General features: G+C 48.7%; 1 protein-coding gene across 2 annotated transcripts; it reads left to right on the top strand.

Annotated features, from left to right (window-relative positions):
• Nucleotides 1–7,206: 7,206 nt before the first annotated feature.
• LOC140204900 (platelet-derived growth factor subunit B-like) lies at nt 7,207–23,836 on the top strand. Of its 2 annotated transcripts, XM_072271828.1 has the most exons (7): nt 7,207–7,751; nt 8,415–8,472; nt 13,805–13,894; nt 16,548–16,741; nt 20,113–20,236; nt 20,726–20,858; nt 22,807–22,895. In XM_072271828.1, exons 1-6 carry the CDS (start codon nt 7,698–7,700, stop codon nt 20,839–20,841), a joined length of 636 nt encoding a protein of 211 aa, XP_072127929.1. In that variant the 5' UTR covers nt 7,207–7,697; the 3' UTR covers nt 20,842–20,858; nt 22,807–22,895. The 2 variants fall into 2 exon arrangements, with proteins under 2 accessions (XP_072127929.1, XP_072127928.1); XM_072271827.1 differs by lacking the exon at nt 20,726–20,858 and having other exon boundaries at nt 22,807–23,836.
• The last annotated feature ends 1,277 nt before the right edge of the window (nt 23,837–25,113 follow it).

Raw genomic sequence — 25,113 nt, 5'->3', positions numbered from 1 at the left:
CTCGGCCTGAGACGTCGACTGCACCTCTTCCTACAGATGCTGCCTGGCCTGCTGCGTTCACCAGCAACTTTGATGTGTGTTGCTTGAATTTCCAGCATCTGCAGAATTCCTGTTGTTTGCGTTATAATTTGTAATCATGTTGACTTGGTTTGATTGAATTAAGTTTTTCCACATGATTAACTATTTCTCCTTTGATTATTGGCTCCAGCATCTTGTATCAGCAGATGTTAAACTTATTAGCCTGTAGCTTTTACCTTCCTCTTCTTGAACAAAGGAGTCATATTTGCCATTTTCCAATCCATTAGTACCAAAATTCACAGTAAATTTTATTATCAGGGTACATATTTGTCACCAAGATTCACTGTCCTGCGGGCATACTCTGCAAATCTATAGAATAGCAACTACCACAGGATCAATGTAGAGCATAGAAGACAATAAAGTAAGTAAACGTAAATATGAATAAATAGCAATAAATAATGAGAGCATTAAATATCAAGATAAAGAGTGCTTGAAGTGTGATCATTAGCTGGGAGAAAATCTCAATGGATGAGTTGTATCCCAGAACTCACCACCCAGGGCATGGTCTCTCTCACTGCTACAATCAGGTAGAAGGTACAGGAACTTCAGGACTCGCACCACCAGGTTCAAGAACAGTCTCTACCCCTCAACCACCAGGCTCTTGGACAAAAGGGGATAGCTACACTCATTTACACTAGATCTACACTAGATTTGCTGAGTGTGTCTGCAGAAAAAGGTCCTCAGGGCTGTAAGACCTTAACACATAGGAGCAGAATGAGGCCATTCAGCCCATCAAGTCTACTCCGCCATTCCATCATGACTGATCCCACTCAACCCTGTACACCAGCCTTCTCGCCATATACAAACTCTGACTGATCAAGAAATTATTAAGTATACCCACGGACTTGGCCTCCACCACAGTCTGTGGCAGAGCATTCCACGGGCTCATTCAACACACACAAAATGCTGGAAGAACTCAGCAGGGCAGGCAGCGTCTATGGAGAAAAGTACAGTCGCTGTTTCGAGCTGAGACCCGGCCAAAGGCCTGCTGAGTCCTTCCAGCATTTTGTGTGTGTTGCTTGGATTTCCAGCATCTGCAGATTTTCTCTTGTTTGCCACAGGTTCACCACTCTCTGGCTAAAAAAAATCCTCCTTATCTCTGTTCTAAAAGGTTGCCCCCTCAATTTTGGGGCTGTGCCCTCCAGTTCTGGATACCCCCACCGTAGGAAACACATCCACCTTGTCTAGCCCTTTCAACATGTAATCTAGAGCATTACAGAGTCAAAGAGCATGGAAACAGGCCATTCGGTCCACAATGTCCATGCTGACTAGAGACCACCATCTGTTCCAAACCCAAGTTCAGGCCCTTGACCATCTCCTTCCATGCTTTGGTGATTCAAGCGATATAAATACCCCTTTAAGCACTGTCACTGACCCTCCTTATGTGGTGGCGTGCGTGTACCTTGATAATAAATTTTACTTTGAACTTTGGAGTCCAGTGAGTTTTGAAAAACTTCAGCCAATGAACATAGAAGGAATGTCATAGAGTGAGGGAGGGGTTCTGATGGACAGAGGGAGAGATCAGTCACAGGTTTTCAGAAAGATAGGAGCAAGGACAAAGATAGACGGGAGAGTGATAATCAGATAGAGGGTTGTAGGGAAAGTCAGAGAGGAGCATGGAAACAAAATAGGGATAAAAGGAGGCAGACGAAGACACAGAGACCAGGAAACAGAATGAGATGTCAGAGAAAAAGAGATGGATTGCAACAGTAGAAGAAAAGTAAAACAAACTGAAACAGAGATTTCAGAACCAAGACAGAAATGTATAGGGGGAGTGACGAGACAGAGAATACCAGACAGAGAAAAATCAATCAAGGTGGATACTGAGAGAATCTTGTTTTCTTTCTGTCGTTTTCTGTTAAATATGTGATCAGGTTTCACTTACTACTGCAAATAGACGTTGCACAGGCCTCGTCGTTTCCCTTCTCAAAATGCCTTTTGGCCTTCATCGTCCCAGTTCTCTCTAGCTTTGAGACCGAGGTAGAGAGAGAGTAGGGAGAGATATCGAGAGAGAGAGAATATTCTGCACCATTGACATCCTGGGGCCTCGAATGCTAAGTACTCAACGGGACAGTCAATAGACGCAGCAGCAGGTCGGAGGCTGCACCAAGGAGAGTGTCTCCTGACACAGCAAAGCCTTTCCATCTACCGATCAGGAGTGAGATGGGACAACGCTTGCCTGGATGAGTGCGATTCCACCGTCACCTCTGCACAACCCAGGACTGGTCTGATTGACTGCCCATCCTCCATCCCCAGTCCTTGCACAGGGTGACTGAGTTTGTTTGAGAGCTTTCAGTTGTCTACCCAGGCTACTCCAACAAGGGTCTTCCAAACCTGCGATGTCTACCATCGAGAACAAGGCTAGCGGGCACATGGGAAAGCCACCGTGACACGTTCCCTTCCAAGTCGTGCTCCGTGTTGATTTGGACACACTGGTGCCAGTCCTTCAGTGGAGTTGGGTCTATGTCCTGGGTGTCCTTCCACGTCATCACTTAGATCCGTCACGAGAAGGAGTGCAGTGATTTGAGAGAGCACCCATGCCTCAAGGGGAACATTACGGTATATTCTGGACAAGGTATAAAGCAAAATATTAATTTCAGCGACTACCTACAGCAACCAATCTTTAAACCTGAACATGGACTGTAGGTTAAATTTAAAATGCAGCCCCGGACATTAGGTTCCTAGAGCTGTGAACGGCAGTTAACTGAAAAACCAGGTCAACATTCATTTTGGGTGTCCAGAGTGTGGGTGCGAAGAAGGAGGTGTGAATGTTATATGTAAATCAAAGGAAGCATTGTAGATATGTCGTAACTACGTTTTAACCTTTGATCTCTAGCGTATAAGATGTCATGTAGTATTTGGTCGGACAGTCCTCTTCCTCCAAAAGGGTCTCAATAGGCCTGCGGCTCGTTTTTACTCAATAAACCACTAGCTTCAGTCCCTCTCCGATGACTTTGTTCACAATACAACAGGGAGCAAGAAAGATCACGTCAGGCACGGACTTGTCATGGGTATCTCAACTAAGGCCTTAAGAGTGTATGCATTAAAAAATATTCACAGGAAAAGCAATAAAGTAGTTAATTAGAGGGGTGTATGGGGTGTGCAGGGAGGGGTAGCACATCTGCTGAGGGGGCTTATCGTGTCCATTCCAGAGCAGCTCATTCACCTTCGGTCCCCACCGGACACTCAACTCTCACCTGTGGCTCCAAGTACCTGTATGCATGGGACAGTGGCCACACCCCGGTACACCACTTCAACAGGCAGGCTAGACCAGGCGAGGGTTGATTTATACCCTGGTGAGCTAGAGACATGCTTGTTCTAATGTACAAAGTCAGTTCTGGCAGACAGGGCGGATGAGATCCAACGGCTAGGAAGGCGTATTGCAACGTTCCGTGGAGAGCAAAGGGCTTGTCAAGGCACAGAAGACGTCATGGCCATCCACTGCAACCAAGGAAGACCCCAGTTTGTGACATTTGGAGCCAGACTTCTGAGGTCAAGAGAGTGGACCTGCCCCAGTGCAACAGCTTTTCCACTTTAAAAACTCTCCCGCACAGACCTGCCGCCATCGTCAGACGTGGTGGAGATGCACCATGGTTATATTAGAGCATTGTCGAGCTGTAGGATGCAGGACAGTACCCTCTCTCCCAAAAGGCCTCCAGAATGGACTTCCATCCAGAGAAGTGTGAAGCGACAGCTTTGGACGGCCGAACCCGAGGGGAGAGTACACGGTTAACGGTGAGATTCTTAGCAGTGTGGTGGAACAGAGGGACACTGGGTTCCACGTTCACAGATCCCTCAAAGTTGCTGTGCAAGTTGATAGGGTGGTCCAGAAGTCAGCGATTGAGTTCAAGAGCCTCGAGGTACTATTGCAACTCTATAAAACTTTGATTAGATCACATGATTAGACTATACTTTGGACGGTCAAACCTGAAGGCAGAGTATACGGTTAACGGCAAGGTTTCTAGCAGTTGTGGTGGAACAGAGGGATTTTGGGGTCAGTTCTGGCTGCCTCGTTATAGGAAGCTTTAGAGAGGGTGCAAAGGAGATTTATCAGGACGTTGTTGGATTAAGGAGCATGTCTAATGAAGATAGGTCGAGCGATCCAAGACTTTTCTACTCGGAGCGAAGGAGGATGAGATAGAAGTGCATAAGAGGGTAACAGGCACAGAGAGAGTGGATTGCCAACGTTTTTTTTAACCCCATAATACAGGAAGACATACTTCTAAGGAGATTGGAGGAAAGTATAGGGGGATTTCAGAGTGGGTAAGGGCATGGAGCGCATTACGGAGAGGCAGATACATGAGGAACAGTTCAGCGTCTCTTAGGCACATGAATGAAAGGAAACGGGAGGGCTGTGTGGGAGGGAAGGGTTGGATCGATCTTAGAGTAGGTTAAAGGGTCAGCACGACATTGTGGGCTGAATGGCCTGTAATGTACTCGACTGTTCCATGAGACAGAAAGAAAGGGATAGAGTCCAGGATGAATTATGGAGAAGGGGATAGAGAAGCAGAAAGAGGGATAAAGGGAATGTTACAGAGAGAAGAAAAGAGAGAGGATAGAGGGAAACTGACGAAGAGGAAGTGGGCACAGAAACAAGAGACAATGATAATGAAATAGTGAGGCAGAGACAGAAACTATTGTCTGTTAAGGAGCAAGACAGTGGCATGGAGAAGCAAAAAAATGTTAAAGTGAGCGGAAGTGGGAAATAAAGTTGCAGAAGAGGAAAGGGAAATAAGGAGCTGTACAAGGGACAGAAATAGCAAGGGAAACATAGTGAGAGTCAGAGACAGGAACAGGGAAACTTGCAAAACTGATGAACAGTAATACTGAATATAAATAATGACGGACAAAGACAGAAACTGTGAGATCACAGGGAGGAGAGCGAAAGGGGAAAGAAATGATAGAGGGCAGCAGAGAGAGAGGGCGAGAGACAGATGAAACAGAGAAACAGAGAGATAGAGAGAGAAAGAAATGAGACAGAGAGAGAGAGAGATCAGTGACAGAGAGAGATACAGAGACAGAGGGAGATGAAACAGAGAGAGAGACAAAGAGAGAGACAATGAGAGATACAGAGACAGGCAGACAGAGATTTAGAAACAGAGAGACAGACAGACAGAGAGAGGCAGTGACAGAGAGAGAGAGAGAGATGAGACAGAGAGTGTGATACAGATACAGATACAGATAGAGATGCACAGAGAGAGAAACAATAAAATGATACTGGAAATGTGAAGAAGCAGCATGAGTTGTGAATAGATTGAGTGAATGAACAAAGAAGGAGGAACTGAAAGCAGGAAACGGAGAGAGTAACTGAGGAAAATGCAGTGGGATTCATTTTCACCTAGGGCATAAAACAACCCTAACATGGACAGTCCCAACTCTAGCTGCAAAAGGAGGAGGGGTGGGCATATGGAGCACCCCAACCTGTACAGAAATGCCAGCAGAATCTCTGGAAACTTCATCTGTAGGAGAGGAAGGATCTCCGAAGTTGGGCTACACCTGGGGCAGCTTGAAAGATTGGCTTTGGACAGATTACTCTGGCGAGCTGCTGTCCAGTAGGGGTGATGGGCTTGAGTAAATAAGTAAGGCATCACACGTGGGCGGCAGGAGATAAAGAATTAAAATAGTGCAGGAATAGAAAAAGAGGAAGGGCAGAGAGGTGTGGATATTTAGTCACTGGAACAGATCAGAATCACTGATTTTACAGTATGTTGTGAAATTTGTTATTTTGTGGCAGCAGTACAGAGCAAACTGTAAAAACTATAAATTACAATAATAAATACATATTTTAAACAATTAATTAAATAAATACAGCAAAAATAGTGAGGTAGTGTTCATGAGATGGCACGTTCGGAAATCTGATGGCAGAGGGGAAGAAGCTGTTCCTAAACATTGAGTGTGTGTCTTCAGGCTCCTGTACCTCCTCCATGATGGCAGTAGTTAGAAGAGAGCATGTCCTGGGTGACACGGGCCTTAATGACAGATGCCAGCTTTTTCAGGCATCACCTTTTGAAAACGTCCTCAATGTTGGGGTGTAAACCCCATCGCCTTGTGGGTCCATTCTACCATCCCATCTGCCTAACCCCCCCCCCCCCAACACCTGCTGTTGACAGGAAATCTGCTGATCCTGAGTTTAAAATTCATTAAGTGTCAAAGAAACACAAGGCAGATGGAATTTAACCCTGATGTGTGAGGTAATACATTTTGGGATAGGACATTCACAATGAATTGTATGTTCCAATGTGTATAGGGAGACAGAGGGGCCATCGTGTACATCTACAAGTTCCTAGAGCTGGGGGCACAGGTAGGTAAGGTGGCGAAAGAGGCAAGAAAAGGGAGGATACTTGCCTTCATTGGATATGGAATACAAGAAGTCACAATACAACTCTGTAAGCCCACGGCTGGAGCCGATTTGGTCACTACACTATAGGAGGGACATGAATACATGGAGAGGGTGCAGGGGAGATCTACCAAGATGTTACTTGGGATGAAAAGTGTCAGTTACGAGGAGGGACTGGATAGGCTGGCTTTGTTTTCCTTTAGGCTGAGAGGGGCATAGAGAAGATGGACAGTGAGAAACTTTCTCCCATAACGTTGAAAACCAGAAGGCATAGGATTAAGGCAAGGAGTAAGAGGGGATCTGATAGGGGGAAAATCAGTTAGGACGATGAGATCAGCTTCTGGCAAATGGGGTTAGTATGGATGGGCTGAAGGGCCTGTTTTTGAATAAGATGGGAGAATTAGAATCAGAGAGTTACATCTCAGGACAAGTGAGAAGCTGGTTGAATCTGAGGGACGGTGAGAGGGGCGACAGTCAGTGGAGAGGCACAGAAGGCCGAGGCGAATTCACTGGACCGGCGCCACGGGGTACCAAGTGTGAGGACAGAGGTGAGCAGTTCAAGAATGCTGAGAGGCAAAGAGCTCATTGAGGAAGAGCATGTGCGCACGCCGCGGCATCCCGGACTGTCAGACTCTATTCACCGCTCCTCCCAGACCTGTCGCGCCCGAGTCCCCTCCAGGCACGCTTTCTCTCGGCCTCAGGGCCCCACCTTCCCCGTCAGATCAGCCGCGGCGTGGGGAATCCCCGTGGCACATGCGCATTCCTCTGGCACACCTTCAGCAAGCCCTCGATATAAGCGAGCCGAAGGAAGCGGGAGCTGAGGCTAACGCTGCTGGTAGAGAGAGATAGAGGAGCACACAGGCGCAGTCACTGTCAGAGACACACACAGACACAGAGAGAAGGGAAAACGGACAGACAGGGACAGGCACCGAGGTACAGTCGCAGAAAGAGAAATACAGAGAAAAGACAAAGTCACAGAGAGAGAGGTAAAAAAAGTGGGAGAGAGAGAAACACACACAGAGTGTAGCAGAGATACATTGAGGTGTAGTGTGCAGCACACACAGGAGCACGGACGCAGACACACACACGGAGGCATACAGAGTACAGCACAGACGTAGCGGGTCTGGTACACGCAGTGACACCCAGGCACGGAACGGACAGTCGGGACCAGTGTCCAGAGCAGGAGCGCGCTCCGTGGATATAACGTGCAGAGGGAGCCGGCGGCAGCCCGGGGCGATGAGCCGGTCAGGCGCTGCGCTGTGAGCGGGACCGAGGGCTGACCATGAATTTGGGCATCGCACTGCTCACCTTGTGGCACCTGTGGCCGGAGACCGAGGTGAGAGCAGGAGGTGGAGAGGAGTGGGGCGATGGGGAGGGGAGCTGGGGTCGAGGTCAGGATGCAAGTGCGTGTGGGTGGGGTGAGTCAGGCGCCGGGTGGTCTATGTTTGACCCGGGCTGGACCGCGAGGAGTTCGGTCATCGGGGATATGTCATTTACCCCTAGTAGAAGGCCATTCGGCCCGGTGAGACTATACTAGGTCTCTTAACAAACCCATTCCCAGTAATTCTCCCTGTATTCGATTCAATCCATATTGCTACCGCCTCACCCCAACACCCTACAGAGGCCAAGTAATCGGGGGGGGGGGGGGTGCTGGGGCGTGGAAGGAAACGGTATCATAACTTTGTGGGTCACCCGCAGCCCCAGGATGATCTCCACCACCACCTTGACGGTAGCTGACTGGGGGCAATTAAATATTTGCTCGGTCTGTGAAGCCCACGTCCTTTGAATGAATTATAAGGGAGAGCTTGCAAACTCCACACGGACGGTACCAGAAGCTGGGGTCGACCTGGCGTTGCCGGCTATTCCAGTGGCCCGTGGGTGGGGGGGGGGGTTTGATAATTGGACTCCTTTCACCGCTCGTGGGGGGGGGGGTGGTGAGAGCGGGGAGTGGGTACTTTGGGACCTTGCCTCACCACGCGTGTTTCCTCGCCTCCCGCAGGGTGACTGGATCCCTCCTGAACACGGACACCGGAGCTTCCTCTTCCATCCGACACTGGGTAAGTGATTCCAGCGGTGCCCTGCAGGGGCTGGGAGCGGGGCGCGGGCACTGAGGAACGGGAGGAAGGTGGTGGTGCGAGGGTAAAGCTGCGGTGGAGGAGACTCCACAGCTGCCTGGCAGAACATATCCACGGGGCTGTGACAGCGGAGTGGAGTCGCTGGGCAAACAGCCAAGTTCTAGACTATAGCTCCAGGGGCAAGAGTTCAAATCTCACTGGTGACGACAGTAGCTGGGGACCTTCAATTTAAGTAATTAATTAAAACTAGGAGTGGGGGGGGGGGGAGGCTAGCAGGAGTAAGTCCAAATCTATTGGAAGCACGAGACTGCAAATGCTGCAATCTGGAGCATCTGAAGGGACTGGGTGGGTCGAGCAGCATCTGTGGGCAGAAGGGAATGGTCGCAATTTCATGTGGAAATCTTTCATCAGGCAGACTATAGTACAGTACTGGATTGTGTACACGAAAAATCCACCTGATTCCTTTCGTCTTACAACTTCCAGACCCGCAAACGTGGTTAAATGTAAAAAAAAACACAAAGTGCTGGAGGAACTCAACAGGTCAACAGGCTTTTAGTGTTTGTTGCTCCAGACTTCCAGCATCTGCAGAACATCTTGTGTTTAATATTCCACAGGTCAGGCAGCAAAAAGCAGTCGATAGTTCAGGCGGGTGACCCTGAGCCCGAAACTCCTTCCACAGGTGCTGCTTGTCCTACCGTGTGTCCGCAGCATTCCCCTGATTTTGTTTCGGGTTTCTGACATCTGCCGGTTTTAAGCTTTTTTTTATATAAAAAAGAAATCCAACTGAAGGGTCGTTTCTCCTCAGTTTGGCAGTAAGGGTCAGCGGTGCCAGAGGTCACCATGTCCTGTGAATTAATTAAAAGCAATATGGTGGGTCTGGATCACTTTAGAGCAGAGATGCAATGTGTGAAGCATATTGGTGGACAATGGTAACCGAAGATTAGCATTGAAACCTACAGTACAGTGCATTGTTCCCATCAAATCTACCCAGCAAGGACTGTTCAGAGTCGCCGTGCCTGCGACAGCCCTAACCATATGTCTTTGGAATGTGGGATGAACCCGGAGCACCCAGCGGAAACCCACGCTGTCGTGGGGAGAACATATAAGCTCCTTGCAGACCGAAGCGGGATTGAACTCAGATTGTTGGCACTGGTAGTGTTATGCGAACCGCTCCACTGCGTTGCTGTGCGGTCCTGGGGCATCACTCATGTTGCTCGTTCCACTGCTGGCATTTAGGGCAGCAATGAAGCTCCTCCGTCCCTGATGGTGGTCAGGGCTTCCTTCGTCGTGTCAGTAGCTCGGTTTTCACTGTCAGTCATGCAAGTCCCGGGTGGAGACCCAGGAATACTGTCCCACACAGATATAGAAGGATTCTTCGTTTTCGTTTCCATAACAGTTTTTGTTTCACCAGTCAGGGTTGTTAGCCCTGAGCTGAACCCCTGAACCTGGAGGACTAGTGGACCACTCTTAGTCTGGCCTCTACCCTTTGACCTCTTTGGGATGGGTGACCATACTAAGAGCCAAAGCATGAGGCCCTGACTCCAGCCAACATAACTCCCTGGGTCATTGAGGCACGTGAGCCTCCAAACCCTACTGCAAGGTTGTGGTCCTCTTGAGGATCCTGTGGAATTAGGGTGATAATTTTGCTGGCTTAAGGTGTTCTGTAGGTAGGGTCAGAGGTGCGATCCCTCCTCTCTGCAGCCAGGGCCCACTGTCCCCTTCATACCCAACGGTAACCATGGAAGGAATAGGTGACAAGATCTGCCGCTACTTGTTCAGGTCACGACTCTGCTGGGAAGGGGACACCATGCGCTCCCTGGGCTTTGTGAGTAGGAAGGTGGGGAAGGCAGGAGGTTTCAGAAGAGATTCTTGTCGTGTAGAGTTGCACTGAGAGTGGATAAAGGTGAGAGGAGATGTGCATGTGAAAGGGTTGAGAATAAGCTTGCCATTGCGGCTCCTGGCATGGCAGCTGGAATTGCAGAGTTTTTTGTGGTCTGTGTTTTGAGATCAAGAGGCGGCGCTGAGGTGTGTACACGGGTCAGGACCTCCTCTACTCCCCATGCTACGAGCGCTCCTGAATGCATTCTTTTTTTTTTGAGTTCCATAATGACATTTCAATTCTTGCCTGTTATGTCTGCCAGCTATTGCAACCTCAGTTCAGTTGCTATCTAAGAAAGCCCAGTGTTTCCTGGAATTGTCTAGAAGTCCAAATGACTTTGGCGAGGTTCCACTGCCTCCTTACAGTCTAACAGCGCGGCATCACGTGAGGCAGCCGGGCTGCCCATGTTTCTGGGTTTTGTCCCACCATTGTTAAATGCCAGTCTCTCTCTTGTTTTTCAAATACAATGAATCTGCTTCTAAATATAGACGCACTGTTTTAACATTCCAACTGTCCTGACCAGGATGGAATTTGTCGAATAGTTTCCTGAGAGTTTGTGTTTGCGATTGTCTGAAACATTTCAAATGAACAAAGTTTCTTTCTTTTGCCCGCGGGTCTGACCTTCACATTAACATTTCTACTTCGTAAATGTGACACGATTAACATTTCAGTCTGCTCGATCCTTTCTCCGTGCTCTTAACCCTTGTGAGGCCGGAGTGACACACCCATTCTATGTGGAGCTGGATCTATGATGCGTGTTTAATGGGAGGGGATCATGCTTTCACCTGGGGCTTCCCAACCCTTTTTATGCCATGGACACCCTACCATTAACTGAGGGGTCTGAGGACCCCTTCACTTTAAACAAATCACAGTTCTGTCACTTTGTGCACCAACAGTTTTAAATAGTTCTCCATCAGGGGCTCTGTCCCTGATCCCTGTCAGGCCCCCACCTCTACTTGGTGCTTATTTAATATTTTAGAAATGCAGTGACCTGTGCCTCCCACCCATTTAACACCAGGCTAATCACAGGCTAACTTGCACTGGCCAATCAACCTGGCACGTCTTCTAACTGAGTGTACCTGCTGGAAGAAGGATCTCAGGGTTGTGTGTGGTGACATGTATGTACTCTGATAGTAAATTTTACTTTGAACTTTGAACTGTGGGAGGAAAGGGGAGTATCCGGAGGAAACCCTAGTACGTTCTCCCCGTGAACTGCAAGCTCCTTGTGGACAGCACCAGAATCAAACTCTGAACTCCAGGACGCCATGAGCTGTAATTATGTCACACTAACTGCCACCGTGGTGCCCAGTACTGTACCGTAGTACTGTCCTTAAACTTATCCAGACCAAAATTTAGTTCACCTGTCCTAATATTTCTCCCTCGCCTCTTTGTTAAAAATACTCCTAAGACAGAACTTTGGACTCGGTTGTGTCAGAAGTTTTGTAGGAACTGGGTCGATTATTGTGGCAGTGGATGACCGTTCACCTCCCATTGTCTCCTGATCCCATCCTGCGCCTGTGTCACACTGACGTTTCCGGAGTGCAATTCGCTCTTGTGTGGAATATTTGCTGGCTGGCTCCCCCCCCCCCCACCCCCAACCAACCTGTAATCCCCTCATCTGAGGCAGGCATCCCCTGGGATTTTGCCCCTAGGTTCCTGGTAAGAATTTATTTTGACCAACTTTGCAACTTCCTCTGTGAGCTGATGAGAGAGAAAATTGATGTTTGTTGAAACATCCTGATTACAGGCCAAGGGGACAGGTGTTTAAATTCAGAAAGAGTAACAAGGTATTACCCGTGTCATACATTCCGTGGACTGGGTGATCATTAGAGAGAATGTTTGTATAGGAGATATTGAAATTGAGCAGGAGGAGGAGGAGGAATCTTCCCACATTCAGAGCTGTGAGACTGTGGTGTCTATCACCAGGTTCGTGACTGAAGCAAAGTTGTTGCCAAAATTAAGGATTGAATTTGATTGTTGGATCAGGGAAGGAGAATGGAATGGATAGAAAGGCAGAGCTTGTAAACATTCCCTCAACTCGCTGCTTCTGATGAACAGAAAAAAAAAATCCTGCAGATGCCAGAATACTGAAATAAAAGCAAAAAGAGCTGGAAATAATCAGTGGATTAGGCAGGTTTAGAGTTTCAGGCGGATGAGCTTTCGAGTCAACACAGTACTGATGAGAACTCACATTTTAACATGTTACTCCGTCCGCAGATGCTGCCTGATCCCCTGAGAGTTTCCATTGAGCTCTGTTGCCCAAGGAAACAATTCTGCTCTGTTTTTTCCTATAACCGGCTCTCAGGATCTCTCCACCTGAAAGCTCGAACCTTGTCTTTTGATTAAAGACTTACACTGAGACAGGTAGATTTTTGTTTGGTGGATAGTACAGATCACATCTGATGGGCTGAGTGGCCACAGCTGGGACAACACTACAACAGAGAGGCAACAGCAGCGTGAAGTTGGTGCATCCCTCTGCCTGAAGTGCCGGTGCCTGCCGCTGTCAGTGGTTCCCAGGTTAAATGAGGTGTTGGATGATTCCTGGCGGACAACATTTTGGGAACCGGGCCACGTTGACAACCCCAGTCAGGTCCCTAATCCCATTCGGTATTCAGCTGCTGACCCAAGATGTGTGATCTCTCCAAAGCCATGTCATTATGGAGGTAAAATGAGTTATCCCTGGCATTTCACACTTTTTATCCCTCTGTTGGAAGATGTGTATTAAATGATCTGGATTCAGCGGAAGGCTGTTACTGATAGTGACTTCAAGACACCAGCTGTGGTAACCAGCTCCTGGGCCAGCACACTGTGGTAATTGGATCACGAAGAGGCTAGAATTAGCTCTGGAAGTCAGCTACGGAAACTGTCTTCTCACGGGCTTCGGACATTGCCTTCGTGAGCACCTCTCCACTTCTTAACCTGCAGCTGTTCCCTCAACCTTGTGGCATGAGCCCTGGAATTTTCAACTTTCAGATGCTCTTAAAGCTCTCACTTTCTTATCTCCATGCCAATGCAAAGGGCAATGAGATGTGAATGGGAGGTGGCCATTCAACCCCTCTGAGCTATCACAGGAGGCGACCACTCAGCTCCTCTGATCTATTACAGAGCCCTCAACCCTTTGGAAATGGCCTGTGTGGCCAAATTTCATTACTTTCGTCAGCTTTCCTGCATTAACTCCCACAGGCAGTTAAGAAAATTAGATCTAGCAGGCAAAAAATGAGGTGCTGGAGGAACTCGGTGAGTCGGGCAGCGCCAGGGGAGGGAAATGGAGAGTTAACATCCGGAATAAAATATAACACCATTCCGCTTTTCTAATTTGAAGGACGAGGTGAAAATAATTTACGTTAGTCTTCAACTGACCTGAAAAGTGAATAACTTTTTAATATATAATTTCTAGACTGGTGTGGATGGTAACCAGCTTGTGCTTGGTTTCAGACACGGACATCAATAATTCTGACGACCTTGGTTTGGTGTCCGTAAACGAAGGTGATCGTGCAAGAGTGGTGCGTGTGACCCGTAGTACAGGTAAGGGGTGTTTCTGTAACAATTGCCTAGGGCCATATTTACTTATTTGGCAATTCAACACGGTGTAGGCCATTTCATGCATTCCACAGGGAATTCGTTATGGAACAGCGCCGGAATTCAACTCTTAAACTCCGGAACACCCTGATCTGTGATGGCGTCGGGCAAACCGCCAGGCCGCCGCGGTGCGTTTTGGCAAACGTTTCCAGTCTATTGTTACCTGGCCGGGGTGACCGGTGGCCCAAGTGGAGGCTGTGATGCTTGCCGCACGAGTAGTTCGTCAGGGGCCCAGGGGTGCTGGGGTACTAGTAGTCAGGGTCAGACGGGAGTGCGGTCGTCAGGAAGAAGGCACTTAAAGAGGAAATTCCCATGATTGGGGCTTTGATAGCTGGAAACATGGCCACCAGTTGGCTAGCATGGTGGCGTAGCAGTTAGTATGATGCTAACCCAGTGCAGAGCAGTCCAGAATTCAGTTCAGACTTCAGTCCCAGGGCGGTCCCATAAGGATCTTGTGCGTCCTTCCTGCTGGTTTTCCCCAAGTGCCCTGGTTTCCTTCCACAGTCCAAAGATGTACCGGATAGATTAATTAGTCATTGCAAAAAAAAAAAAAGGGAACACCTGTTTTCCCCTTATTAGGGATTGAGAGAGCCTGTGGTATGTCAAATTACCGGGTGAACGAGTAGTCTTTGGACTACTGCGAGTCTGTGTCTTTATTGATGCTTGAGTGCTTGGTGGAGGGTGCTGATGCTTTTTTGCTGGTGGGGAGAGGGGGTGTCGTTGCTTTACTGCTGCTTATGTGTGGGAGGGGGAGCTGGGGGGGACTTAAGGGTTTTAACATTTAACTGTCATTCATTCTTTGGGGCATCCCTCTGTTTTTGTGGATATTTGTGAAGAAAAAGAATTTCAGGATGTATATTGTATACATTTCTCTGGCATTAAATGTACCTATTGAAACCTATTAAATTGTCCTGTGATTAGGTTAGGGGTGATCAGGGCTGTGAGGTTGCTGGGGCAGTGTGGCTCAGAGGGGTGGAAGCACCTACTTCACGCTGCATCGCTAGATAGGTAGTAAGGGGTCGGGAGGAAAGCAACACGGAAATATTAGAGAGGGTCATAAGCAGGATACGGTTAACACGCGAGGAGTGGGAGGAATCTGAGGGTTTGAAAGAATGGGAGTCTGCGGACAGAGGTGTAAGTAACTGGGGGTTGATTGATCCTAATCCATGCCAACTCATCTCCACCCACACCCACTTGGGTTTAGTGATTCACAGTGCTGATGTTTGTCGTGTGTCCCTAATTTCCCCTGAATGAGGGGGAGGCGAAGTGTCAACCACGTTATGGGCCTGGAGTTATCGACCAGCTCGTTATCTGATGGACGTTAGTCATAAGCCACACTAGTTTTTCCAGCATCGACCTCTTCGGTTTCTGGTCACTGGTACCAAATTAGTTTGCAGTTAGTCGACTCCAACCATCCCAAATTTAGCTGCAAAGGTGGGACTTGAACTTGTGCTCCGGACTGTTTCCATTGCGAGTCCATTAACAGTCCCTATGTCATGTCCCCAGTCTCCAGTTAAAATATTCCTTTTCATAGTCTGCTCCCTTCCTGTCCTCGCCCCTCCCCTGCAACCCCTCCCATAGATACCCCAAGCTCTGGTGTATCAGTGCCATCCCAGTGGTACCTGAAGCCAGGGGCTGCCACAACACCTTCATCCTCTCACCTTAATGACTGTAAGCTAGGGCTTCTCATCCTGTGGTCCATGGACCCCTTGCTTAATGGCATTGGTCCATGGCATTAAAAGTGTTGGGAGCTCCTGGTCTAAGCTGACAGGGTCAAATGTCCATGCCTGCCCTGACCTTCCCTCTTTTTGATTTCAGAATCAGGTTTATTATCATAAGGCATAGGAGCAGAATTAGGCCACTCAGCCCATCGAGTCTGTTCCACCATTCAATCATGGTTGATTTATTTTCCATTTCAACCCCATTCTCCAGCTTTTAGCACTCTTGCCAGTCAAGAACCTATCAACATCTGCTTTAAATATACCTAAAAAATTGGCCATAAATTCCACAGATTCACCACCCTTTGGCTAAAGAAATTCATCCTCGCTGTTCTAAAGGGACATCTTTCTATCCTGGTCCCAGACTCTCCCACAATTGGAAACATCCTCTCCACATACCCAGTCCTTTCAATATTCGACAGGCTTCAATGAGATCTCCCCTCATTCTTCCAAACTCCAGTGAGTACAGGCCTGGAGCCCTAGATCACTCCTCGTAGGTAGATAGTAACGTATGTTAACCCTTTCATTCCCAAGATCACAGTTATACATTGTGAAATTTGTTTTGTAGTGGCAGTACAATGCGAACCATAAAAATGACTATAAACTGCCAGATTATTAGCGCAAGATACTGAGGTGATGTTCATGGACGGTTCAGAAAAATGATGATGAAGGGGGAAGAAGCTGTCCTTAAAATGTTCTTAAACCTCCATGTCTCTTCCTGATGAAGAGGAGATGTCCCAGGTGAAGGTGGTGTTGTCATGGTGCTCAGTGAGGCAGTGTGGGGGTAGGGGGTCAGCCTGCCTTGTCCAATTGAGGGAGGGGGAGAGTGCCTGAGGCCCAGCTGACTGGTGACCCTGTCCACCCATTCCTGTCTCTGCCAGAGGTGGAAATGGCCAAGCCAGCCGAGTGCAAGGTCCGGCCGGAGGTGGTGGAGATAACGCGGGGCATGGTGGACCCCACCAGGGCCAACTTCTACCTGTGGCCGAGCTGCGTGGAGGTTCAGCGCTGCTCGGGCTGCTGCAACTCCAGGATCTACAAGTGCCAGCCCACCCAGGTACAGAAGCGACGAGTGAAGGTGAGGACTGGCTGTGGGGGTGAGGGCTGGGCTCCATCGGTGGCGGGATGCTGGGGGGGGGCTGGGCGGCCAAAGATCTGTGCAGCTGGGGTGTTATGTCACGTGCTGGGATTTGTTGGTGCACTGGGGCTTTGCGGAGGATTCTGGACGTCGAGGGCTTGGCTGGGAGGAGGGTAGTGTGGTAGAGATTCAGTGGTGGCAATAATAATTATTATCACTGACCTACGAATGTCATTTATTGTTTTGTGCTAGTGGTACAACACGATATAAAATTATGGGAAGATGCAATACAAGTAAACAGTGAAGAAGAGGAATAGTGAGAAAGTATTCATAGTTACAGGGACCATTAAGAAATCTGATAGTGGAGGAGAGGCTTTTCCTAAACCACTTCGTGTGTGGCTTTGGGCTCTTGCAGCTCCTCTCCAGTGGTGGAAGTGAGAAGTGGCATGTTCCAGATGGTGAAGTTCCTTAATAATAGAACCTCCTTAAAGTAAAGGCATCCGTTAGTCTTGCGAGACCATGGGTCTGCGCCTGGAAAGTCTTCACTCTCCAGGGCGCAGGCCTGGGCAAGGTTGTATGGAAGACCGGCAGTTGCCCATGCTGCAAGTCTCCCCTCTCCACGACACCAATGTTGTCCAAGGAAGGGCATTAGGACCCATACAGCTTGGCACCGGTGTCGTCGCAGAGCAACGTGTGATTAAGTGCCTTGCTCAAGGACACAACACGTTCCCTCGGCTGGGGTTCGAACTCACGACCTTCAGGTAGCTAGTCCAATGCCTTAACCACTTGGCCACATGCCCACACCTCCGTTAGGCACTGTCTTTTGAAGGTGTCCTCGATGGCCAGGAGGATTGTGGAGTGTTGGAGAAGGCTGAGCTTCCAACCATCTGTGGCCTCCCTCGATCCTGTGGGTTGGAGCCTTCGCGCCAGGACGTGATGCAACCAGTCAGAATGCTCCCCACCGTGCTTGACTTGGTGGGGGGGGGGGGTGGACAGGGAGCTTGGAGTTCGGGCAGGGTCAGGGTTGGTGACAGGCTTTGGGCAGGGGACTGAGAGAGCTCAGCGACCCAGTGCCAGGATCATGGCTGACCGGTGAAGGTGAATAGGGAGAGGCAGGTGGAGAAGATAAGAGCCTGTGATGTCAGGGGGAAGTGTGTCAGCAAACGGGTCTTTTTCAGGCTGGACGGGTGTGACTGGTGGAGTTCCCTCCACCCACCCCACCGATCAACTCTTGGCCCTCAGTTATTCACTATTTATATTAATGACCTGGAGGAGATTGCAAACTAGAAGCCCTCCAAATCTGCTGAAGACACAAAAATAGGTGAAAGAGCAAGCAACATTGGGGACGTTTGCATTCTGCAACCGGATATTGATCAGTAGTTTGAGTGGGTGAGAAGTTTAAATTAGGAAACTGAGGTCATATGCTTCAGTACCAGGAACCTTGGCACAGATGTCAAAATGGAAAGAGATGTTAGATTAACAAAGTACAAAGATCCGTATCTTACTGCGAGAAGTTTGAAATTGGGGAGTATTGTTACAAGAGTACACTTGTTGATAGAATGGTCACAGCCAAAGTATTGTCCATGGTTCTGGTCATCTTATTTAAGAGGCAGACCAAAAGAGATTCACTTGGCTAATTCCTGATCTATCAGGAGTGTTAAGAAGAAATTAGAAACCTATTCTTTAGTGTTTAGGAAAATAAGAGGTGTTCTTACTGAAAAATGAAATCTTAAGGGAGCACAACATTAGTGGGAGGATCACAAGTGAAAAAATCTGCAGATGATTGAAATCCAAAGCAACATACACACAAACACACACTCAAAATGCTGGAGGAACTCAGCAGGCCAGGCTATTGGAAGAAAGGGAAGGGGGAGGAGCAGCAGGAGAAGATGGGGCAGGTAAGGAGGTTAGTTGTGAGAAGGGACGGAGGCATTTGCTGGAAGTTCGAGAAGTCAATGTTCATGCCATCAGGTTGGAACCTATCCAGACGGAATAAAAGGTGTTGCTCCTCCAACTTGAGTGTGGCCTCATTGCGACAGTAGAGGAGGCCGTGGACTGACATATCGGAATGGGAAGTAGAGTTAAACTGGGGTGGCCACCAGGAGATCCCGCTTTTTCTGGCGGATCTCACGTGAGAGGGATAAGGTAAGGGGACAGGGACAGTTTTTTAAACCGGAGTTGTGCAGAGATTTCTTCTCGGATTGGCGGTGAACCTCTGGAAGGCCCTATCTCTAAGATTTGCAGAAGTGAGATCGTCACCACCTCAAAAGGGAAGTGGATTGTTGTTTTATGGAAGATCAAATACTTGAGGGCTTTGAGGAAACGTCCCAGAAGTGGAGATGGAGTCTAGGACAGATTATTCAAAATCAGATTTAATATCACCGGCATATGTCGTGAAATTTGCAACTTTATGGCAGAAGAACAATGAACTACATGATAAATATAGAGGAAAAACCTGAATTACATTATGTGTGTGTATATGTATGTATATTTTTTTTAATAGCTAAGTTAAAATAAGTAATGCAAAAAAAACAAATTAAAAAAAAAATAGTGAGGTAATGTCTATGGATCCATTCAGAAATCAGATGACAGAGGGGAAGAAGCTGTTCCTGAATCGCTGAGTGTGAGCCTTCAGGCCCCTGTACCTCCTTCCCGATGGTAACAATAAAAAGAGACCATGTCCTGAGTGGTGGTGGACCTTAATAATGGACACCACCTTTCTCAGGCACCATTTCTTGGCAGTGTCTAGGATACTACGGAGGCCAGTATCCATGATGGAGCTGACTAACTTTACAAGTTTCTGCAACTTATTTCAATCTTGTGCCGTAGCCCCCCCCCACCCCCATACCAGATGGTGATGCAGCCTGTCACAATGCTCTCCATGGTACATATGATTCTATTGAATGGTGGGATAGGTTTGAAGGGCTGAATGGCCGGCTGCTGCTCCAAGTCCTTGTGTGCGCTGACAGTTGGGGAGCTGTGACCCAGACGAGTGCCTCTGTGGCTCCCTCACCTCTTGGCCCTCCCCGATCAGCTATCTAAAAATAGCCCGAGCTAAATGTGCACATGGGTCAGAGGTCAGTCCTACTGGCCCAGGAAATTCCCAGCATTTTTCCACAATTAATCAACGAGGGTTGGTGGGGAATGCTGAGACTGGGGGCTGGCACTGTGAGTGAGTGTCGTTTATCGAGCTGTGCTGAATGGGTTGGGCTCAGTCTACATTTATGGCAAAGGTGTGCCTTGCTCCTAAAGTTTTCGGACAAAGGTCCTCGGGATGAAATTTCTTGTAGACTTTCAACCATGGATGGGCAAGCTTGCTGTGTGCTCAGACTGGGTGACAACCCTGCTTGAATTGTCCTTGCATCCCTCAGGTCAGGAAGCAGGTGTACCGGCGGAAGAGCAGCGTGATCAAGATGGTGGAGGTGGTGTTACTCGATCACGTGGCGTGCAAGTGCATGACTGCAGCTCAGTATGCAGACTCTCAGGGGAGAGAAGGTGAGCATCCAACAATCTCAACTTACACCGAGTCTCTGCGACCAAAAATCGGTAGTTAGAGGGTTCAGTAGGCGGATAGATGATGGGTCCTTGTGTTATGTTTGGTTTAACAATGGACATCTGCCAAGAGTCTGTGTTTTCCAGCTTAGACGACCGCATCCTGTTTTATCTCTGGGCAATGGGTGTCGGAGGTGGGTTGGAATTACTTGAATGTTTGGGAGGATCACAAGTTGACCTGTGTTTGGCTGGTGGGTGCCTGGCGTTGGCCAGTGGTCATCTCGTGTTGATCTTTGGTTTGGTCCATGGGTGGTTGGGGCTTGGTCTGTGGGCATCTAGGGTTTGGCTAGTCAGTATCTGGGTTGCAGTTGCTCTAGCGACGAAGCCAGGAGTCTTCCCTCTTCCTAGTAAATGTAGGTTCGGTGAGTAGGACAAGTTGCTCGGAGGGGGCTTTTGCAGATTTGGAGTCTGACGCACATCTCTTCCCGTCAGGGTCCTTGGTCTCTCAAGCGCCCACCGTAGTCCGGGCCCGCAAGTACCGCAGCAAAAAGCGGAAACATCGGACGTCCAAACACATTGCTGGGGAGGAAGGATTCCACCAAACATAGCAAGCCTCGAGATTCAGGTGGGGAGCTCTGAGCACCACACTCTCCCTCTCTGGACAAGGGGGATGGTGAGTGAATGGGGCTTGGGGACAGAATGCCCAAAGGTCTGAATTGTGCCACGTGAAAGCAGCTTCCATCATCAAAGACCCCCAGCATCCAGACCTGCCCCTTTTCTCACTACTACCATCACTGGGTGGAGAAACGTCTCTACCAAAGGAGGTTTAAGGTGCTCCTTCCCTCTGCTAGCCTGCAGGTCACCCTTGAGCAAGGTGTAACAGCTGCCTAACCCCGCCCCCCCCCCACCATCCTGATCAGGGTCACGTGGAGCAGGAGGTGGATGGTCGTATGAGCAGCTGGTGCATATTACAAGTCCTAGTTGTGCGACCACTGACAGCAAGCAGACCATTTCTGAAGAGTATTGATACTGGTTGGCGTCACTGCTCAGAAGAAAGCAATAGCAAAAAAACTTCTACAGAAAAATTTGCTGAGAAAGACCATGATCACCCATGTCTTATGACATGGTACATAACAAATAAAAAACCACTACTACTGGCAGCCTAGGTCCGAAACCACCAGGTTCAGGAACAGTTATTACCCTTCAACTGTCAGGTTGCTGAACTAGTATGGTTAACCACTAAGAACTGCTTCAATGAACTACAGATTCACTTTTAAGAACTTTTTACGTCTCATGTTCTGTGTATTATTTTTGATTACATAGTTTTGTCTTTTCTATATTGTGTTTACTAGTCTTTGTATCTTGTTTTTATAAAATTCTATTGTATTTCTTTGTTCCCTGTAATTACTGCAATGAAACAAATCTCAGCAGCATTTTGTAATGTGTACTTGGATAGTAAACTTACTTTGAAGTTTTGAACAGTGGGAGGGAGGAAAGTCAGTCATACAGCATGAAAGCAAGCCCTTCGGCCCGCCTTGTCCATGCTGACCAGGATTCCCTTCCAAGCGAATCCCATTTGCCCATGTTCCTCTAAACCAAACGTCCCAATTTGGGTCTGTGGACCCCTTGGTTAATGGTAGGGGTCCTTGACATAAAGGTTGAGAACCCCAGCTCTGAGCCTTTCCTACCCATGTCAAGAGCCTTTTAAATGTTGTTAATGTACCTACCTTAACCCACTTCCACCGGCAGCTTCTTTCATACACTGTCCACACTTTACGTGACAACATTACCCAGGCTCTTATTAACTTTCTCCCCCTCATCTTAAATCTATCCTCTCTAGTTCTAGATTCCCTAACCCTGGGGATAAAGACTGTGTTCATTAACTCTCTCTGTACCCTTTATGATTTTGTACATCTCATTCTCAAAGTTCAAAGTAAATTTATTATCAAAGTGCATCTATGACGTCATATACAACACTGAGATTCAACCTTGTGCACGCATACTCCATAAAGAAAAAAATAATAAATAAGCAGTAAATATTGAGAATATGAGATGAAGAGTCCTTGAAAGTGAGCCTGTAAATTGTGGGAACAGTTCAGTGATGGGGTAGGTGAAACTGAGTGAAGTTATCAAAAGCCTGATGATTGAGGGGTAATCATTTGAACCTGGTGGTGTGGGTCCTGAGGCTCCCGTAACACCTTCCTGGTGGCACCAGCGAGAAGAGAGCACGTCCTGGGCGGCGGGGTCCTTTATGATGGGTGGCACTTTTTTCTGTGACAGCACCCCATGTAAGTGCGCTCGATGGCGGGGAGAGCTCTACCCGTGATGCTCTGAACAGCATCCACTGCCTTCTGTAGGATTTTCCGTTCAAACCGATGGAAGAAGCTCCAACCCGCGCAACCTCCCTCAGTGTCTTACTCCGGGCCAGTGGATCTCCCGTACACTCTTTCCACCTCAGAGCGTGGACTAGGACTGGGGCAGGTGGGGGAGCGTGTGGAGGATTTGGCAAGCAGCTTGAGCGGAGTTTCAATGGTAAGGCACTCACTCTTCCCGGTTTCTTTCTCTCTCTGTAGATATCTTCTCCGACGATGTGATGCTGCATTTCCAAGGCAGACCTGCTTTACGCAGCCAACGGGAAATAATACGACGCCCTCTGGGAACAACGTGCTTTTTGTGTAAAGGGACGAATCCAACACCACTGTGCACTAAAGACCAAAATATTGACTTTCAGCAAATGTTTTCTAAGTAACGACCACTGGATTTTATTGAGCAAAGACTGGAGCCAAACGGCATTGTGTTGGCCGTAGGGCTGAGGCAAGCTGGCTTCTGCTGGAGACCGTTTTGAGACTTAGCTCTTTGCACTGTATATTGTGCTTTTCTCTGTTAATGTTTGACATTTAATATTCGTTTCTGTGCGCTGACTGAAGAGAACAGGAGGCCAGTCCTCCTGCTACTGGCTGGCTTTGCCAGTTCGTGTGGTATTTCGAGAGGTGCTCTGGCAGTTCCTTTCCGGCAGATTCCAGACTGGTCAGGAGCCCCTCTCCAAAGGCAACCGCACAGATCCCAGGTTCCCTCGGGATTGGAGCCTCCTCTCCACCTCCCGGACAGAGATGGAGCCCAGCTCCCTGCTCCCCCTATCCCTGACTGGGAATGTGTCGGCTCGGTTCTGTGACTCTCTGCCCCGCCCAGACTTGCTGCCCCGACTCCTGGGCTTATGATGTATCAGCGTTAAACGGGTCGGGGACGGAGCGAGAGAGAGTGAGCCCGAGGCGGGGGTGGGGGTGGGGGGGTTGCTGCCACGTTCTCCACCCGACTGCTGCCGCCGCCTCCTCCTGCTTGGTTACGCACTTCAGGGACCGGAGACCCGCCGGTGCTACAGCCGGTGCAGGAGGCAACACTGGGGCAGACCGCGGAGATCGATCGCTGTTCAATTGAGATCGCAGGTGGTGCCTGGATCGAGGTCAATGATGCAGAGAGGATTGCTAGGTTACTGCTGTAAATATTGAATCTCAACTGTTTTTAAAGTTAAACATAGACTAATTATTTATATATTTAAAGTTGTAAAAGTTTCTATGAAGTATAATAAACGGCTGTTTGTGGTAATGGCTGTTCCTGTGGAACCAGGTGTGGATGAGTCACGCATTCCAGCCACAGGGACTCGCGAATGTGCATGGGGATATTTGGACGCTGATTCACGTTGCTAATTGTCTTAATTTGCTGCTGATAACCAGAGGCTTGTGTGCCGATAAGGAGGACTTTCCCCTCTCTGATGCAATGTCTCTTGTCCCCTTCCCTGCACAACACAATCGCCAGATGGTGCGGGTCTGACATTTGCCTCGCTGACTGCCAGGTGCGATTGTGCGCAGGTAGCAGCAGGCTGCCGGGTGACCGCCCGCACTTCACTCAGCCAGTTCGGGTGGGACAAACAGCGAGCCGTGGCCGTGGCTCTGACACACACTGCGGAAGAATCTGGGTTCTGTACCGAACCGGGACTGACCACGCCCCCCCCCCCCCCGTTTGTTCAGCGGGGCGAAACGACGGAATCTGCTCGCCGTTCTTCAGAGTCGAAGCCTGCTGATAGCAGGGAAAGAGGACGCTGAACGGGAAAGCTTGAGTAACATGCGCAATGAAGGGTCTCGGCCTGAAATGACTCTTTATTTTCCTCCATAGGTGCTGCCTGACTTGCTGAATTCCTGGGGTATTCAGCAATATCAGCACTATATCAATACTGTATGTGTAATCAAGCTATTCCCAGTTAACCTTATCTCTACCTGGGCTGAGTCTGTAATCTGATTAGAATTGGTTTGTTATTGTCATATACAGTGTTGTTTCCAGGGAGAAAATTTTACTCACGTGCATCCAGACAGATTATTCCATACATAATCATGCTTGCGTTTCTTATCGTGGGGGAGCCTCGGACCAGAGGGCGCAACCTCAGAACAAAAAGACGTCCATCTCACCCTGTCTCTTGCAAAAAGGCCATCCCCTTCTCGCAATTCCTCCGTCTCCGCCGCATCTGCTCTCAGGATCAGGCTTTTCATTCCAGGACGAGGGAGATGTCCTCCTTTTTTTAAAGAAAGTGGCTTCCCTTCCTCCACCATCAACTCTGCTCTCAAACGCATCTCCCCCATTTCATACACATCTGCTCTCACTCCATCCTCCCGTCACCCCACTAGGAATAGGGTTCCCCTGGTCCTCACCTACCACCCGACCAGCCTTCGGGTCCAACATATTATTCTCCGAAACTTCCGCCACCTCCAATGGGATCCCACCACTAAGCATACATCCCCCCGCCCCCCCCCCCCGCTTTCCGCAGGGATCGCTCCCTACGCGACTCCCTTGTCCATTCATCCCCCCTCCCATCCCTCCCCACTGATCTC

This window comes from Mobula birostris, chromosome 11 (assembly GCF_030028105.1).
Source record: "Mobula birostris isolate sMobBir1 chromosome 11, sMobBir1.hap1, whole genome shotgun sequence".
In the NCBI taxonomy this organism is placed as follows: domain Eukaryota; kingdom Metazoa; phylum Chordata; class Chondrichthyes; order Myliobatiformes; family Myliobatidae; genus Mobula; species Mobula birostris.
Note: the sequence above shows the minus strand (reverse complement) of the source record. Positions and strands in the feature narration are given on the sequence as shown.

Excerpts from the sequence above, each read along its gene's own strand:
- LOC140204900 (XM_072271827.1), top strand. The coding sequence starts at position 7,698 with ATGAATTTGGGCATCGCACTGCTCACCTTGTGGCACCTGTGGCCGGAG. Across the intron at positions 8,473-13,804 it reads CCTCTTCCATCCGACACTGG|ACACGGACATCAATAATTCT; the intron begins GTAAGTGATTCC and ends GCTTGGTTTCAG. Across the intron at positions 13,895-16,547 it reads GCGTGTGACCCGTAGTACAG|AGGTGGAAATGGCCAAGCCA; the intron begins GTAAGGGGTGTT and ends TGTCTCTGCCAG.